The 19,316-nt window shown below is 39.5% G+C and overlaps 1 protein-coding gene across 5 annotated transcripts in view; it reads left to right on the top strand.

Annotated features, from left to right (window-relative positions):
• Positions 1–15,816, top strand: part of SERAC1 (serine active site containing 1) — a 66,996-nt gene extending 51,180 nt beyond the window's left edge. For 3 of the 5 annotated variants that reach the window (XM_047859967.1, XM_047859964.1, XM_047859965.1), the window contains 7 exons: positions 5,557–5,707; positions 7,370–7,511; positions 8,511–8,605; positions 10,104–10,201; positions 11,624–11,806; positions 13,037–13,180; positions 14,590–15,816. In XM_047859967.1, coding sequence (XP_047715923.1) covers positions 5,557–5,707; positions 7,370–7,511; positions 8,511–8,605; positions 10,104–10,201; positions 11,624–11,806; positions 13,037–13,180; positions 14,590–14,726 — 950 coding nt within the window. In that variant the 3' untranslated portion in view covers positions 14,727–15,816. The remainder of the gene's footprint in view (positions 1–5,556; positions 5,708–7,369; positions 7,512–8,510; positions 8,606–10,103; positions 10,202–11,623; positions 11,807–13,036; positions 13,181–14,589) is intronic. The other 2 variants (XM_047859966.1, XM_047859968.1) reach the window with 2 other exon arrangements.
• The last annotated feature ends 3,500 nt before the right edge of the window (positions 15,817–19,316 follow it).

Below are 19,316 nucleotides of genomic sequence, written 5' to 3'. Positions count from 1 at the left end.
AGACTTTTTTCCATTGGATAGTCTTTCCTGCTTTGTCAAAGATTAGTTGGACATGGGGCACCTGGGTGGGTCAGTCAGTTGAGCGTCTGGCTTTGGCTCAGGTCATGATCTCACGGTTTGTGAGTTCGAGCCCCGCGTTGCGCTCTGTGCTGACAGCTCAGAGCCTGGAACCTGTTTCAGATTCTGTGTCTCCCTCTCTCTCTGCTCCTCCCCTGCTCATGCTCTGTCTCTCTCTCTCAAAAATAAATAAACATTAAAAAAAAAAAAAAAAGATTAGTTGGACATACATTTGTGGGTCCAATTCTGGGTTCTCTATTCTATCTCATTTGTCGATGTGTCTGTTTTTGTGCCAATACTATACTGCCTTCATGATTACAGCTTTGTAGTAGAGGCTAAAGTCTGGGATTATGGTGCCTCCCGCTTTGGTTTTCTTTTTCAATATTACTTTGGCTATTCGGGGTCTTTTGTGGTTCCATACAAATTTTAGGATTGTTTGTTCTAGCTTTGAGAAGAATGTCAGTGCAATTTTGATTGGGAATGCATTGAATGTGTAGATTGCTTTGGGTAGTATTGACATTTTAACAGTATTCTTCCAATCCATGAGCATGGAATGTTTTTCCATTTCTTTGTCTCGTCTTCAATTTCCATCATAAGTTTTCTATAGTTTTCGGCATACAGATCTTTTACATCTTTGGTTAGGTTCATTTCTAGGTATTTTATGGTTTTTGGTGCAATTGTAAATGGGATCAATTTCTTGATTTCTCTTTCTGTTGCTTCTTTATTGGTGTATAGAAATGCAACTGATTAATGTATATTGATTTTGTACCCTGCGACTTTGCTGAATTCATGGTATCAGTTCTAGCAGCCTTTCAGTGGAGTCTTTCGGGTTTTCCATGTAGAGTATCATGTCGTCTGCAAAAAGTGAAAGTTTGACTTTTTCTTTGCCAATTTTGATGCCTTTGATTTCATTTTGTTGTCTGATTGCTGATGCTAGGATTTCCAACACTATGTTAAACAACAGTGGTGAGAGTGGACATCCCTGTTGTGTTCCTCATTTCAGGAGGAAAGCTCTCAGTTTTTTCCTACTGAGGATGATATTAGCTGTGGGCTTTTAATATATGGTTTTTATGATGTTTAGGTATGTTCCTTCTATCCTGACATTCTTGAGGGTTTTTATTAAGAAAGGATGCTGTATTTTGTCAAATGCTTTTTCTGCATCGATTGACAGGATCATATGGTCCTTATCCTTCCTTTTATTAATGTGACGTATCACATTGATTTGCGAGCATTGAATCAGCCCCGCAGCCTGGGAATGAATCCCACTTGATCATGGTGAATAATTCTTTTTATGTGCTATTGAATTCAATTTGCTAGTATCTTGTTGAGAATTTTTGCATCTGTGTTCATCAGGGATATTGGCCTGTAATTCTCCTTTTTTGTGGGGTCTCTGTCTGGTTTGGGAATAAAAGTAATGCTGGCTTCATAGAATGAGTCTGGAAGTTTTCCTTCCATTTCTATTTTTTGGAACAGCTTGAGAAGGATAGGTATTAACTCTGCTTTAAATGTCTGGCAGAATTCCCCTGGGAAGCCATCTGGCCCACGACTCTTATTTGTTAGAAGATTTTTGATAACTGATTGATTCAATTTCTTCACTACTTATGGGTCTGGGTCTGTTCAAATTTTCTGTTTCTTCCCATTTGAGTTTTGGTAGTGTATGGGTGTCTAGGAATTTGTCTATTTCTTCCAGGTTGTCCAGTTTGCTGGCATATAATTTTTCATAGTATTCTCTGATAATTGTATTTCTGGGGGATTGGTTCTGATAAGTCCATTTCCATTCGTGATTTTATCTATTTGGGTCCTCTCTCTTTTCTTTTTGAGACGTCTGGCTAGGGGTTTATCAATTTTGTTTATTTTTTCCAAAAACCAGCTCTTAGTTTCATTGATCTGTTCTACTGTTTTTTGGATTCTATTTATTTTCTGCTCTTATCTTTATTTCTGCTCTTATCTTTATTATTTCTCTTCTTCTGGTCTTGGGGTTTCTTTGCTGTTCTGCTTCTAGTTCCTTTAGTTGTGCTATTAGATTTTGTATTTGGAATTTTTCTTGTTTCTTGAGATAGGATTGGATTGCAATGTATTTTCCTCTTAGGACTGCCTTTGCTGCATCCCAAAGGGTTTGGGCTGTCATGTTTTCATTTTCATTTGTTTCCCTATATTTTTTAATTTCTTCTTTAATTGCCTGGTTGACCCATTCATTCTTTAGTAGGGTGTTCTTTAACCTCCATGCATTTGCAGGTTTTCCAAACTTTTTCCTTTAGTTGATTTCAAGTTTCATAGCACTGTGATCTGAAAATGTGCATGGTATGATCTCAATTCCTTTACATTTATTGAGGGTTGTGTTTTGACCCAGTATGTGATCTATCTTGGAGAATGTTCCATGTGCCCTCGAGAAGAATGTGTATTCTTTTGCTTTAGAATGAAAAGTTTTGAATATATCTGTTAAGTCCATCTGGTCCAGTGTATCATTCAGGACCATTATTTCTTTATTGATTTTCTGCCTAGATGATCTGTCCAATATATGGCCTCTGACTGGCGGGCACAGGCAGTCTTTGTCCTTTAAATGGTTATTTATATACCTTCTTCCCACAGCACTCCAGGGAGGGGATTGCTTTCTCCCACTGTGGACTGTGCCTCCGAACTAGGTACCGAGCCAGGGGCTGGCTCTCCTTCTCCCCAGTTGTGCAAACAGGGCAGCTGGCCCCAGTCCTGAGAAAGCCCCGCAGTTAGAGATTGGATCTTTGTCCATCCTGGTCTGTGGTTTTTCTCTTGTCCGGATACAGTCCTACACTTCCCCAGACTCTCTTCTGCAGAAGGGGATCCCTCCCATCCGTGCCTACCTGCCTGTTTTGTCATCTCTCTCAGTTCGCTATCATGCACCTGTGGCCTGCCAGGTTGTCCCCGTGGGCCCCTGGAGATGGAATCTGTCACTCTGTAGCCCAGACTCTTGGAATTCAAAGTTCTTTGGTCTCAACACTGCTGTGTTTGAGGGACGAGGGAACTTTGGGTCCCCCTACTTTTCTGCCATGTTGATTTCCCGTTATTAAGTGCTATTTTTAAACAATTGCTTTTATAACGAACATGTATTCAGATGTCACAGAATTTAGAAGAATTGAATCTTAAAGACACAAGTTTTCCAAGGGGCATTTGATGTTTTATAAAAGGTGAAGCATCTCAGGCATTGTGAAAATACTTTGTCAACTAAAAAAAGCCATAGAAATGGCTTGCACCTTGCTTTCTGTTGCGTTTCCTTTCTTGGGACTCCATTAAAAATAAAGCCATCTTTTTGAATGTATACCAGTAATATACCTGTGTATCTCTATAGGTAGAATTTCAAAACATTCTTATATTGTTATTATAAAGCATTCTTTAGAACATTTTGAAGGGACTTTTTTTTTTTAATGTTACAAATTTGAATATTGTTAAAAAATGATGATTCGGTCTGAGACTTCTTTTGGGTTATTAAATACTGGCCTCCTATCATCACACTGATCCTTAACACTTTTGCCACGGAGCGTGGGAGGAGGACATGGGGACAGCTGAGTGCCTGCTGGGCTTGGTATGTGCAGTTTTTATTTGGATTTATTTATTAGAACCTTCTTCCAGCCCAAGTAACTTGACTGAGGTTCCACAGCAACGGTAGGGGACAGAAATTTTAAGCCCAAATCTCTCTGCCCTCAAGGTCCATGTTGTATTATTTTAAGTTATATAAATAACATGTGAATAGATTCTCCTGGTAAATAACTTCAGAGAACATAGAGCAAAAAAGTTAAACCCACCTTTTTACGGAGCCCTCCCCAACCCAACTCCCTCCTATGAGGTGATGACTAGGCACCAAACTAGGTGCCTTTATAGGTGTGTGTGTGTGCATGCGTGGGCGTGTGTTTACATGCACTTCCATACATATTTATGTGCAAAAAGTGTTATGTTTTAAGTACCAAAAACATGAAAAATAAATGAAGTCATATTGCACATAGTATGGCTTTGTGTCTCTTTAAAAAATAATGTTTTGGGGGCACCTGGCTGGTTCAGTCAGTACAGCATGTAACTCTTGATCTCCAGGTTGTGAGTTTAAGCCCCACGTTGGGTATAGAGATTACCTAAATAAATAAACTTAAAAAACAACCCATACTGTAGCCATATTGTAGTATAATCCTATGTTGTTGAAGAAAAAAAGTGCATTATAAAGTATATAGCATGTATATATTAGGGGCACCTGGCTGGCCCTACTCTTGATCTCTGGGTCTTGAGTTTGAGCCCTGTGTCGGGGGTAGAGTTAACAAAAAAAAAAGGTCATTGAGAAGTCAAATAGCTGCCAAATACTGTGAATCTCTGAGCTGAGAAAAAAACGTTTCCTTCCTGAACCCCATGTTTTACAGACTTTCATATATCAAGCACTATTACCTTTTTAATATTCTTTTTTTAAATTGAAACCTAATGTACAGTGTTATATTAGTTTCAGGTGTACAATATGATTCACCCATTGTACGTTACTCAGTGCTTATGATAAGTGTCCTCTTTATCCCCTTCACCTGTTTCTCCCATCCCCCCACACCCTCCCCTCTGGCAACCATCAGTTTGTTCTCTATAGCTAAGTCTTTTTTTTTAGTTTGTCTCTTTTTTCTGTTTTCGTTTCTTAAATTTCACATATGAGTGAAATCATATAGTATTTGTCTCTGACTTATTTCAATTAGCAGGATACCCTCTAACTGCAGCCATGTCATTGCAAATGGCAAGATTCCTTTTTTTTTTTTTTTTTTTTTTTTTTTTTTAAGGCTGGGCAATATTCTGCATATATACCACATCTTCTTTATCCACTTATCTGTGGATGGACACTTGAGTTGTTTCCATATCTTGCTCTTCCATATTATAAATAATTCAGTATACATAGGGGGACCTATGTCTTTTTGAATTAGTGTTTTTGTTTCATTTGGGTAAATACCCAGTAGAGGAATTACTAGATCCTATGGTAATTCTATTTTTAATTTTTTGATGAACCTTCATACTGTTGTCCACATTGGCTATACCAGCTCACATTCCCACCAAGGTTCCTTTTTTTTCCACATCATTGCCAATACTTGTTATTTCTAAGCAAGCTCATTATAAAGAAATCATTTCTTATGTGCATTAAACACTGCTAATGTGACTGACAATCGGGATGAAATAACTAGTATTAAAATTACTGAGTTTAATAATTCTTGCTGAAAGCAAAATACCCTATTTTCTTAGTAATTGCAACTTTTGTTAGATTTTCTAAATAAAGAAAATGGCTCTTAAGCCCCTACCTTCTTTGAGACCTCCTATAGAGGAGAGGGTACCTGGCTTGGGACATGACGTGCTGTGGGACCCAGAGGACCTTAGGGCAGAATGGAGTTGGAGTAGTCACTCTTTTCTGTGAGACAGACGCTGGAGTCTGCCTTTCTCCTGTTATTTTCAGCCAGAAACCGCTCATAGTCTGAGATGGAGTAGCGTCGGCATTTAGGAGCTTGTTCTTCTCACCAGGTTGGGTTTCTATACTGGCAGAAGCAATGAAGTCTCCCCGCATAATGGAGGCCTCACATGCCGCCAGAACCCTGGCTAATCTAGACCGAGAGACCATGCGAGAAAAATACCAGGACGGTGTGTACGTACTACACCCCCAGTATCGCACAAGGTAAGAAAGCAAATGGTGTCGCTTTGTCTCCTGTGGGGAGGTAAAGTCTAGAGGGCTTATCTTTTTATTTTATTTCTGCGTAATTTAGATGTTAAATGCCTTACAGATAATCCTGATAACCTTATATACTGACTCCACTTGTCCATAATAACCTCAGAAGAATTGCAGGCTGTCATGAAAGTATGGAACTGGCTAAATTACCAGCGTGATTTTACACCAAGGGCCGACCTTCAGTAAGATAGTGTTCACCTCTTGGAATGTGGCCCGCTTGAGTTTTGTAATGTGGGTTGTTTCACTGCTGGGTTCTTGAAGATCTGAGTTAATAGCTGATTAGGATTGTAGAGGTTGATTTGCATGGAAGGAGATAGGACACTCTATGCAGGCAATCCTATTAGTCTGGTTCTAGAACTCAAAAGGACTGCAGAAAGTTTATGCAAGTTATAAAATCATGCACTAGAAGGAAGAAGTTGTAATAAATTTGACTCCTACTCCTCAAGGTTATATCTGGTCACCATTTCCAGTTGTATCATTGCTGAGATCGTAAATATAGAAAGGACCACAATGAAAAACTTACATATTTCTGGGATTTTTGTCAGGCACTTTATGTATTTATTTATTTAGAATTTTTTTTTAAAGTTTTTATTCATTTATTTTGAGAGAGGGGAGAGAGAATCCCAAGCAGGCTCCCTGCTGTCAGCGCAGAGCCCTTTCGCAGGGCTCGATCTCACAGAACCCTGAGATCATGACCTGAGCTGAAATCAACAGTCAGACCCTTAACCAGTTGAGCCATCCAGGTGCCCCTTGTCAGGCACTTTAAAATAATACCTCAGAGGAGTGCCTGAGTAGCTCAGTCAGTTAAGCATCTGATTTCGGCTCAGGTCATGATCTCCTGGTTTGTGGGTTTGAGCCCTGTGTCAGGCTCTGTGCAGACAGCTCAGAGCCTGGAGCCTGCTTTGGATTCTGTGTTCTCCCTCTCTCTCTGCCCCTACCCTGCTCACACACTCTCTCTCTCTGAAATAAATAAACATTAAAAAAAAATAATACCTCAGAAAATAGCAAAAACATTTAATTGAAAAATGGATTGCCTGGATAATTCCAATTTATAAACAAATAATATGGAAATGTATTTTATATGTATTGCATAATTGTGTGGGTACTATAAATAACTTACAAGTAATATGCTATGTCCAGTTTTTAAAAATGTCCTATCTAAAGACAATAAATTTACCTTAAAATCTCATTTCTGCTAAACATTTCCCTTGATAAGTTTTAAAAAATCTCTCATGCATACTCAATTTGAAACTACACTAACTTAATTTCTTAAATACTTTTATTGATTTGTGGAGTATTCTCATGAAATTCTTTGGAGGGCAGTCTATGACATATGTTGCTTCATTGGTCACCAAACTTATTCCAGTTGACTTTGGTTGGTCTACTGGCTGGATCTGTGTCCACTTTTATAGAGTAGCAAGCATGCTCCGTGTCTCTGTGCCCAGACTCCTTACAGGGATCCTCAGCGCACCTGTCTCAGCGCACGGCCTGCCTTCGTGGTTTTATCTGCTGTCATATAAGCTTGCTAAGCACCATCCACAGAGTGCTGTGTAGATTCTTTCCCAAGCAGTAATGCGTTTATTCTTCTTTTTAAAACTCTCTCCCCCTCAGTCAGCCCATTAAAGCAGATGTCCTTTTTATTCATGGCCTTATGGGAGCAGCATTCAAAACATGGCGCCAGCAGGACAATGAGCAGCTTTTAACTGAAAAGATTTTAGAGGACGATGCCAGGTATACAACATGTTGGCCTAAGGTAAGGAAGTGCTGACTTTGGTTAGGCCACCTTCTTCATGACACATTGGTGTCTCCAGCTGTCAGGGCCTCATTGTAATTTGCTTATTTTTCTCTTTCTACTGGGATTTTTCTTCCATGCAGATTTTCTGTTCCTTGGGGACATTTGTAGTATATTCCTGAACAGCTCGGCTTGTCACCCTGCCTTCTGTTGTCTAATTTCTGATCAGGGTGTGGGCTATAACTCTCAAGGAGTATTTCACTAAGTTAAAAAATGGGTGAGGGCCAGTATTTGTTCACTCCTATTAAAAATATAACCCATAACATATTCATAATAGTTAGCTAGTTCTGTGACTTTAATAATTATAAAAACAGAAATACTTTGAAGAAATAATTCTACTTTGGATTTCCTTGATGACATTTCTTCTGAGAGCCTTAACTCTGAGATGAATGCGTCCAGTGGAATATACCTAAAGTTCAGTGAACACGGTTGTTGCACACGTGCAGTTTCTTGGGCTTTGTCCCACCATGGCTTCCTCACCTTCACAGAGGCTTATCCCGCAAAGAATGGTTTGCACTGGGTCTCTAGCAACACTGAAGTACGATAGACCCTGGGTCCACAGACAACTGTGACTCAATTAGTATCTCTGAGTTCCAGGTCAGATCTTCCACCGTCATATTCTCTGCGCTGAGATCATAACTTTCTATTAAGTGCTCTCCAAAATCTAATTTGATCTGGATTCCAAGAACTCCTTGCTTTTGGCTATAGTGCATTAAAATTGAGAATATGTTCTGGAAACTTGCATTGGCCTTATGCTTATAAATATTGGTGCCACCGTGTGACCAGAGACATAAAAAGATAAAACGTTGGAACTGGTTTTCTAGTCACCTTTAAACTTTATTCTAATGCTATGTTTATTAGTCGTATTACAGTGACCTTTAGTTACAGGTGTCAATTACTAGGAAATAACTGAAGCAGTGGAAATTCATATATGTTCTTTTCTACCTTTTAATTATATAGACATGGTTGGCAAGAGACTGTCCTGCTCTCCGAATTATATCTGTGGAGTATGACACCAGCCTGAGCGACTGGAGAACGAGGTGCCCGATGGAAAGGTAACAAAGGAAGCTGTGGGCTGGGAGGAAGGGCCAGGGTCCAGGCTACAAGTGGACCCTCTAGGGTGGGGAGAGGGGCTTTAGCTTTTGATGCCACAGACAGAATTTTATTATGAAAACCCTAGCCTTTTTTCTCTTCCTTCTAGAAGGAGTTAGTAATATATAAACAATGAAATAGTATAAGGCTTAGATACAGCGTCAATGTTGGATTCCTAAAGTGGTTCATTTGTAACTATTCTCATAGTAAGGACCAGTGGATTCTATAGCAAATACTTCACAAGTGTAAGTATACTTCACAAGTATACTCGTGTTCACAAGTATATTGACTAAAGGAAGCAAAGAAAAAGATGCTGAGCACTGTAGGCTCCCGGTGTCACTTGTAGGTCACATGTGCTGACTGTATATACCTGAAGGAGCCCTGGACCTCTGGCTCCGGGACCAAGACTGTAGCTGATTGTACCTTTGACCCACTGTGTGATCAACAAGCCATCTAACTTGTCTGGGAGGCTTGGTCTGCAAATTGAGAGAGTTGGTCGGAATCACTGTTACCAAACTGATTGGCACTGGTGAATGGCCCCCACTTAGGTGCCAGAGAAGTGTTCTGAGGGCCAGTGGGCAAGAGCTCAAGGGTCCTTCCCCATTTCACCTGGAGGAACTCTGACAAACCTTTATTGCAAGGAAAGGATTCTATATCTATAGTTTATTTTTATTTAAAAAAAATTTTTTTTAATATTTTTATTTATTTTTGAGGCAGAGAGAGAGCATGAGTGGGTTAGGGGCAAAGAGAGAGGGAGACACAGAATCTGAAGCAGGCTCCAGGCTCTGAGCTGTCAGCACAGAGCCCGACCCAGGCCTCGAACTCACGGACCGTGAGATCATGACCTGAGCTGAAGTCGGACGCTCAACCGACTGCACCACCCAGGCACCCCTAGATAAACAGTTTAAAACTACCAGACTACATAGTTTTGAAGTTCCCTTTTTGTTTGAAAATTACTTTGAATTTTCTGATTCTGATAGCTTTCTGGTATTTCTAAATAACCAAAATGACGAAAGCTTAATGTTTGCAGCATAAATACAAGTAGAACTAACCAGCAATGGCAGGTGACCGCATAGGTGAACTCACAAGAGACAACATGGTGTTATTTTCAGGCCACATAATGAGAAAGGACACACATCCTAAGTGGTGGGAGCAGTTGGTGCAAGACCCGAGCTTGACTTGTAAAAATTGCCACACGCATATTAGATGCTCAAACCCTGCTTGTTTAGTAAACGAGTGGCCTGTTCTGGGCCTAGATATTCCCAGTTATGCCAGTGTGACTAAGAAATAGGGAATGAGCAGTTGTAGAAATCAAGCAGAGAGAATAGGGGTATTCCTGACCCCAAAATGTAGTGTATGATATTGGCCCAAAAAAGTTCTTGTCTTAAAAAATTGGAGAATAAAATTTGTGGCAGGGAGGCAGTAGCCCCAGGTTATTCCTGCTGGTTTCTTTTCGTTCAGGAAGTCCATTGCATTCAGGAGCGACGAGCTTCTGAGGAAGCTCAGAGCTGCTGGTGTTGGGGACAGGCCAGTCATTTGGGTGTCACACAGCATGGGAGGTAAGTACATTTCATCGTTGTGAAGCCAGCGCTGTGAGGCTGTTGGAGCTGTTACCCCAGCTGTTTCACTGAACACTGGCCCTTTCCCCCCAAATTAACGTTTTTGGCTGTGGCTAAGTTTTTAAATTACTCTCCTCTCCTTCCCTGCTATTTGTTTTTCTACAAGGGGACCACAAGGAACAGGAGTTTGACAACATCATGATCTCATGTAGTGAGAATCAGTAAACAGCAGAAGCAGTCTATGGCTTATATAAGCCTGACCTATAAATATCCCTCAGCATTCCTGGCTGGTCCTTGTGCTCCCCGCTTCCCTGCACCCCCGACCACTGCGGAGCCCACAGCCCCAGCCCCAAGCCTGCTGAAGGGGAGGTGTGATGGCATCTGGGACCTGGTGTAGGCTTGCTAAGCAACATCCCCTGCCCCTCCCAGCCCACTCCCCACCCCCTTTCTCTGCGAGTTTTCACCAGCTGCCCTGCAATGGGCCTTGTTGCAGCCTCTGACCTCATTTATCTGATGAAACGCTCAGGATTGCAGACTCAGAGTTGGGGATTTTTCTCAGAGAAAGGAAGATGTAGCCGTTTGTGTCCGCAGAGGTCTACTGTCACCATCTAAGTGACCTTTGTATTGCATCATCAGCTTCAAGCCCAGGGTAGGAGGACAGAAGAGATGGTGCCTTCCTGGGTGCATTTGCCTACGGAAGGTTTGTTTTCCTTGGGGGTCAAGCTTTAGGGGACTCTCTTGACTATTAGTACTGTCCTCATGGTGTGCCCGTTAGTGGGTCACTGTGGGCAGGATGGGGAGACTAGTACTGCACATGTACTTCATTGATGGACACCCCAAATAGCAATGCCCGGCACTCCTTCTGTGGGACAGTGCATCCTGTGATAGAAGATCTGCATTTCAGGTGAGTTTGTAGAATCTTACCTGTTTGTAGGCTTGTGTTCTATACAGTTGGCCCTGGAATAGCATGAGGACTAGGGGCACTAACCCCTGCATAGTCAAAAATCTGCATATAACTTCTGACTCCCCCAAAACTTAGCTACTGATAGCGTACTGTTGACCAGACGCCTTACTGATAACGGTCAATAAATATGTTTTGTGTATGTATACCGTACTGTATTCTTACAATAAATAAGATCATGAGAAGATATATTAACAGTACTGTACGAAATCCATTATGAGTGGACCTGTACGTTCAAACCATGCTGTTAAAGGGATATCTGTATTCTACATTATCAAGTGCTAATATTTTAAAGCCCTGTCTGTTGGACTATAGAGAATTGTTTAAACTTTTAAAAGAAACATCTCTTTTTGTATATATGTTCCCTACCACCACCCCCCTGCCCCGCTTTTTTTTTTTTTTTTTTAGAATAATGGAAGGAAGAAAAACAGCTCATGCATTCTTTTTCTTTGTACAACTAGGTCTTCTTGTCAAAAAGATGCTGTTGGAAGCCTCTAAGAAGCCAGAAATGAGTACTGTTATAAACAATACCAGAGGAATAATTTTTTATAGCGTCCCTCATCATGGATCCCATCTGGCTGAATACTCTGTTAATATTCGCTATCTTCTCTTTCCCTCCTTGGAAGTCAAAGAACTCAGCAAGGGTAATATTTACCTTCTGTCACGAAGGGAATTGGGATTGTATTACAATATTAGTTATACAGGACAAGGAGGAAGAAAGTGTCTAACTTGGCTATATTATCCCATTTTATTATTTGCTCTTGGTCTTAGCCAAAAGGCCAAGAAGTGATCCCATTTTGTTATTTGTATACAAATCATGTTTAGACTGTCATAGAAAATTTTTAGTTTAGGCTTGATTTTTCTTTGATACTTTCCCTTAAGCCATTATTTGCTCAAATATAACAATTTTAATACTATCTTATTTAAAATTTTAAGTATTATTCCAAATTAGCAACGAACTGCTTTTTTCCATGAGTTCAGAAGGTCAACTTATTAAGACGTATTTTAAATTTTAAGTATTATTCCAAATTAGCAATGAACTGCTTTTTTCCATGAGTTCAGAAGGTCAACTTATTAAGATGTAAACAAAGTTTTAAGATTTTCAGGATAGTAATTATAATGTACTATCTTTGATTGATAAGCATTTTCTCTTTTTCTGGAACACCTATTGATCATTTTGGAGCCCCTGGCTGAGCCTTAATATATCACTTGTCTTTTGTTCAGATTTGCTCTCCTGCTTTATGGAGAGTTACTTCATCTTCTAAACCTTCTATTGAACTTTATTTTTGGCAGTTGTTTTATTTTCCACAAACTCTTTCTTGTTCTCTGATTCTTTTGAAATCATTTTAATGATACTAATTTGAGGTTTTTCTTAAAGTTCTTTTCTGTTTCTTCACTGAGTTCTGTGTCTTCTGTGCCCAGGTTTCCCCCCCCCCCCCTTTCTTTTCTTTTTGTTCACCAGGTCTGTCTCTTTTAGGTTGTACGGTATCTTCTAGGATATGGTCTGTCCTGGTTGCCTTTTCCTAGTTGAGGATGGGGGACAGGCACTCTGTGATTAGAGACAGGCTCTGTTGATGGGAGGTTGGGCTTTAGGGTGAAGGTGCCAGCCAGCACACTGAGGGACCCCTCAGTCCCACATACCACCTTGCCCTACATACTTCCAGTCAGCCGGTAACACGTGGAATCTCTCCCTCTGCCTGCTGGCCTCTGTCAGTTCTGGGGTGGCTTTAGCTCTTTAGTCTCATCTTAACGGCTTCTTGGGAAGGAGAAAATAAGCCACGAACTTTCATCAGAACCCTAATTTTCTCTTTAGTACATTTTATTATGAATTGGGTAAACAATTTGTCACAGTCTTGTTTTCTGTAATTTTACAGATTCTCCTGCACTTAAAACACTACAGGATGACTTTCTGGAGTTTGCTAAAGACAAAAACTTCCAGGTGCTGAATTTCGTGGAAACACTGCCAACTTACATTGGTAGCATGATTAAACTGCATGTGGTACCTGTGGAATCAGCAGGTATTCACTCTTGCGAAATTTGTTCCCTATGAGATGCCTAGTTGGTGGTACTTATATTTAATCAGAAGCAACCCGTTTTTATGTTCAGCTTCTCAGCTAAGGAGATAGTTTTAAGGAGATCTAGATTCTATGATACTTTTCAGCTATAGATTAAAATTTCTCTGCCAACATACAACCTTGGCATTACTCCTCTCCATCCCTGCATTTAACTGACTAGCTGGCCAGGGTTCATTGGCTACTTCTAACTTAGCCATAACCAGTGAGCTCTGTCGCATGAAAGTAAGAATACAGAGCCCTTGTGTCAGAATGAAAGGAGCATTTCATTTAACAGACTGATGATTGATTTGTTAAAGGTTTCTACATGCAGCTAAAAGTGTGGAAGCTTTAGTAAATGGAGGATTGTACTTTTTTAGTTTTTTCCATTGGAATCTTAGATGGGGAATATTCAAACACCAGGTTTTTTTTTTGTTTTTTTTTTTACAATACTGGAAATAACCAATACCTGTTACTATGGTGTATTATAATGTATCACAGGCTCTTTGAGGGTAGGGCCCAAATCTTAATTCTCTTTATAGCCTCCGATATTACTCTGTATGTAGTATATAACCCACACATTTCCCTTCTTGAACCGCTTTTCCCTCACCTGGTCAACTGGATCACCTCTGATACAGGGCTGGGTGCTATCTGGTGGTATTTGGCCATACTGAGGGCTCTCAGGGACAGTGTGGATCTGGAGTGTCTGGCAGATGGTTCTTCAGCCTGTATAACAAGTTTTGTCCTAAGTCCATTATGTATTGAGCCTAAAGAGACTTTACCGCAAAGTAATACCCCATAGGGTGAGGAGTTCATGGGTTGAAGAACTTACAAAAAGGACTTTGGAACTAGGACCTCTTGTCACTTCCAGCTAGGTGACTTTGTTAGGCTGAAACATCAGAAACTCTACTAGATCTCTCAAGCACTAAATCTCTTACCCTGGTAGAGTGAAAGATGGATCCCATGTGAGACGTTCCCATTCTTGTCAGGATAAGGGAGCTCGTTATGAAGTATAACAACATAAACTCTAGAAAAAGAGGTGGTTAAAAGAGCCGTGGAATAATTTAGTAATAACATGCAAATATATAAAGGTTTTGAGGATGATATTACTCGGGTTCTGTTCACTGTTAGCAAGTAGGCCAGAACACATAAATTCTACAAAGAGTTTATGAAAAGCATAAAATTATACCTGAGAATCCATTCTCATGTGATTAGTCACATGTAGTTTAGCAATGGTCACACTTCTGGTTCCTTTATCTTTTTAGAGCCCATTAGCACCACCAAAGCACATTTGGAACCACCCAACTGTCCTCGTTCAGTATTGACAGGGGAAGCCTCTGTTTTTACTTAGATTTTGACATTTTTGTTTTCTTCAGATTTAGGCATTGGAGATCTAATTCCTGTGGATGTTGACCATTTGAACATTTGTAAGCCAAAGAAAAAAGATGCTTTTTTATACCAGCGTACCTTACAATTCATCTGTGAAACTTTAGCCAAAGATCTTGAAGACTGACCGTTATCTTCTTCCATTTTGCAAGAAATTTGGTGTTCTCTTTCTCTTTTAAAGCTCTAAGCAATCATGCAGACATATTCCCTATGGCATCACTGTGGTCTGAAGCATGTTGCAGGCAACAGCCTATTCTCATTTCATGCACTGAAAAGCACAAACCTAAAGTGGCAAAGAATGAAGGGCTAGACTGGATTCTTTTGATTTAAAAGAAATTCCATGTGCACTAGCTTATGTTTTGCAGCGTTGGCCCTGGTGCAGAGAGCAAGCTGCTACGGACAGAGACTGCCTTTTGTTATCTGTGACTGTCTCCAGCTCATACCAGGAGGAACACTGATGGTTTCTCAAGGGAGAGCAATCATCACCTTCCATAAAAATGCCATTTGGAGAGTACCTAGACTAGAGAGGAGACTGAACTATGGAATATAATATATAGAATATAAATATTTTTTGTTCTGGGTTTCCATGTGCTGTAAATTTAAAAATATATATCCGTGTAAACCTTTGTCTAACATTAACTGTCAGACTTGTCATCCATGGGCAGTTCCTTACAAGTTTTTATTTTCATATTGCTGAGAACAAATAATTCTCTTTTTAAAAGAATTGTAGCCTCTAGTAATTCTTTCCAGATTGCAGCTACCTACACTTGTAATTTTTCCCAGATAAGGATAAAGTAGCTAATCCATTATATATATATATCAGCAGTACTTAGTATGAAGATTCTCTGATTCTCTTTAGCTAAGTAACATAGACCTTTCTTTCATGCTCATTTGAAAGTTGCATCAATTGACCTTGAGCATGTAAGAAATATGAAATCACGTTAATGACTTTTTAGTTTTAAATAACAGCATTAAGATAGAAATCGCGTAATATTGATCCTTTTAAATATACAGTTGATTTTTAGTGTATATACAGAGTTGTACGACCCTCCCCACTATGTAATTTCAGAACATTGCATCATCCCCCAAATTAACTCTATACCCATTAGCAATCACTACTCACCTCCTTTCCCTTCAGCTCCTGCCAAACACTAATCTACTCCCTCTCTCTATGGATTTGCGTATTATGGACATTTCATATAAATGGAATCATACAATGTGTGGCCTCTGTGTCTGCCTTCTTTTAGCATAATGTTTTCAAGGTTCATGTATGATGTAGCATGTATCAGTACTTCATTCCTCTTTATGGTCAAATAATGTTCAATTGTGTGGAGATATACATTTGTTTATGCATTCATTGGCTGACAAATATTTAGGTTCTTTTCACTTTTTGGCTATTATGAATAATGCTGCTGTAAACATGTACAAGTTTTTACGTGGACATATGTTTTCCATTCTCTTGGATATAAGGAGTGGAATTGCTGGGTCCTTTTAAACCTACCTTTAGCATTTTGAAGATGGTAGACATTTGTAGAATGGGATAACCAAAGCTAAAACTATAAAGTACAGCATCTGAAGGTAAACTCAGGTCACCGGTAAACTCTCAACATGTAATTTTGAACCAACCTAACAAGTGACTTAACCACTTGTTTTATTATGTAGATACAGTGAATGTAAGGATTAGCTAGCAATGGTAAGCTGACAATAAATACTAGCTGAGGGAGATCAATTTGCAGCTCTTAAAAGCTGCAGCCTGAGGCTCAGACTTCTAATTCACACCTCTAGAGGCTGACTGTGATCCTCCATGGAGACTGGGGAGGCAGAACCATATCTGCATTCTCCCTCTGGCCCATTTTAAGTCCCTGGTGTTTCCCTGGGAGAACCTTGCAAGCCAGTGCCCTGGCTTTTGTGGCTGCTACCCAGAGAATGCACCCCTCAATTGCTGGGCTCTGGTGGCCAGCAGGGCTTGTGTTTGCAGGTCCCTCAAGACTACAACAAACACAGAAACCAGTCAGGGCTCAGCACAGGCAGAAACCCCCATCTTGCAGTCTTCCCCTAGAAAAAGTCTATTTACATACTTTAAAAGCCCAGCTTCCAGTCAGCCTACATCTAGGTACTGATAGATCCTCCCCTTTGTAACATTGACAGGTTTTGGCAGATTCCCAACTAGTAGCAGATATTAAGAACAAAGAAGGTGTTCAGTCACAAAGCTTTGAGAGATAATCAAGAACTCAGACTGAATGGCAAGTTTCGTCTAAACAAGACCACTCTGTCAAGACTGGGAGAAGTGACTCCTTGATCTAATGTACAGAAACCAACAGAGTGTTGAGGAAAATGAATAAACATGAATATAGAAGATAAAACTTGAGAAATAGATCTTAATAAGATGGAGATAAGTAATTGACCTGAAAGAGTTCAAAATAATAACGATTTTCATGAAAGACAGAAAATGTAATCAAGTACCAAACAAATCACAGAGCTGGAAAATACAGTAAGAAACTGACAAATTCAATAGAGTGTTTCAATGACAGACTAGACTGTGTGGAAGAAAGGATCAGCAAACTCAAAGATGGCAGTGGAATTCATCCAGAGGAACAAAAAGAAAAAAGAATGAAAAAGAGTGCTGATTTGGGACTTATGTGCATTATGGGACTCCTTGAAGGAAAAGAGAAAGGGACAGATGGCTTATTCAAAGAACTAATGGCTGAATTCTTCCCCAGCCAGGAAGCCCAGAGAATACCAAATAAGATGAATCCAAACACATCCACACCAAGACACATAATTAAATTGCCAAAAATTAAAAATCAGAGAATCTTAAGAGTAGCAAGAGAAAAATTGTTATGCACAAGAGAACACCAGAATACTATTAGATTTTTCAGCAGAAACTTTGCAGGGCAGAAGGGGGTGGCATAATATATTCAAAGTACTGAAAGAAAAAAATTGGCAACCAAGAATACCTGGCAAAGTTCTTTGGAATTGAAGACCTAAAGAATTTTCCAGACAAGAAAGAGCTTAAGGAGTTCATCACCACTAGACCAGCCTTACGTGAAAGGATAAGGGAATCCTTCAAGCTGAAATGAAAGGATACTAATTAGTAACAAGACATACGAGGGTATAAATCTCACTCGTAAGGGTAAATATGTAATTAAATTCAGAATACCCTAATGTTATAATAGTGATGGGTAAATCACTTGTAAATCTAGTATGAAGGTTAAAAGACAAAAGAACTAAACTATAATTTGTTAATGGATAGACAACATAAAAATACATAATTTGTAACATCAAAAAAATAAAATGGGAGGAGTAAAAACAGAGCTTCAGTGGGCATTTGAACTTGTTAGTTTAAATAAACTTATAAATATGTTTTACGTAAGCTTCATGGTAACCTCAATGCAAAAACATAGTAAATACACAAAAGAGAAAGCAAAAGGAAAACAATTAGATCAGACATGGACTTACTATTGCTATCTTATTAACAATTACTTTAGGGGCGCCTGGGTGGCGCAGTCGGTTAAGCGTCCGACTTCAGCCAGGTCACGATCTCGCGGTCCGTGAGTTCGAGCCCCGCGTCGGGCTCTGGGCTGACGGCTCAGAGCCTGGAGCCTGTTTCTGATTCTGTGTCTCCCTTTCTCTCTGCCCCTCCCCCGTTCATGCTCTGTCTCTCTCCCAAAAATAAATAAACGTTGAAAAAAAATTAAAAAAAAAACAATTACTTTAAATATAAATTGATTTCTCCAATCAAAAGACAGAGTCATTGAATGGATTGGAAAAAACCAAAACTATATGCTGCTTATAAGACACTCACTTCAGCTTTAAGGATACACACACACTGAAAGTGAGGAGATGGAAAGAGACATCCCATGCAAATAAAAACCAGAAAGCCAGGGTAGCTGTATTTCTAGCAGACAAACTTAAAGCTAAAGATGGTAATAAGGGGAAAATGTCATTATATAATGATAAAAGGGCTAATCCAACAGAGAATATAACATTTGTAAGTATTTACAACATAGCACCTAAATATATGAAACAAATATTAACACACCTGAAGAGTAAAATGCACTGCAATATAATAGTAGCAGGGACTTTAATACCATGCTTTTCAACAACATATATATCATCCAGAGAATCAACATTGGACTTAAATGACATGTTAGACATGTAAGATGGACTTAACAGATATTTACAGAACATTCCATCCAATGGTAGAATACACATTGTTCTCAAGTACACACAGAACATTCTCCAGATTAGGTCATACATTAGGCCACAAAACAACTCAATAAATTTAAGACTGAAATCTTATCAAGTACCTTTACTGACCACAATGGTGTGAAACTAGAAATAAATGAAGAAAACTGGAAAATTCACAAATATGTAGAGATTAAACAACATGCAACTGAATAAGCAGTGGGTCAAAGAAGAAACCAAAGAAAAAATACCTTGAGATAAAATGGAAATACAACATACCAAAACTTGGATGTAGCAAAAGCAGTTCTAAGAGGGAAATTTACAACAAATGCCTACATTAAAAAAGGTTTCAAACAACCACCTTTATACCTTTTTTTAATTTTTTTTTAATGTTTATTTTTGAGACAGAGACAGCATGAGCAGGAGAGGGCAGAGAGAGAGAGAGAAAGACCCAGAATATGAAGCAGACTCCAGGCTCCGAGCTATCAACACAGAGCCCAACGCAGGGCTTGAACTCACGAGCCGTGAG

This window comes from Prionailurus viverrinus, chromosome B2 (genome assembly GCF_022837055.1).
Source record: "Prionailurus viverrinus isolate Anna chromosome B2, UM_Priviv_1.0, whole genome shotgun sequence".
Taxonomy (NCBI): domain Eukaryota; kingdom Metazoa; phylum Chordata; class Mammalia; order Carnivora; family Felidae; genus Prionailurus; species Prionailurus viverrinus.
Note: the sequence above shows the minus strand (reverse complement) of the source record. Positions and strands in the feature narration are given on the sequence as shown.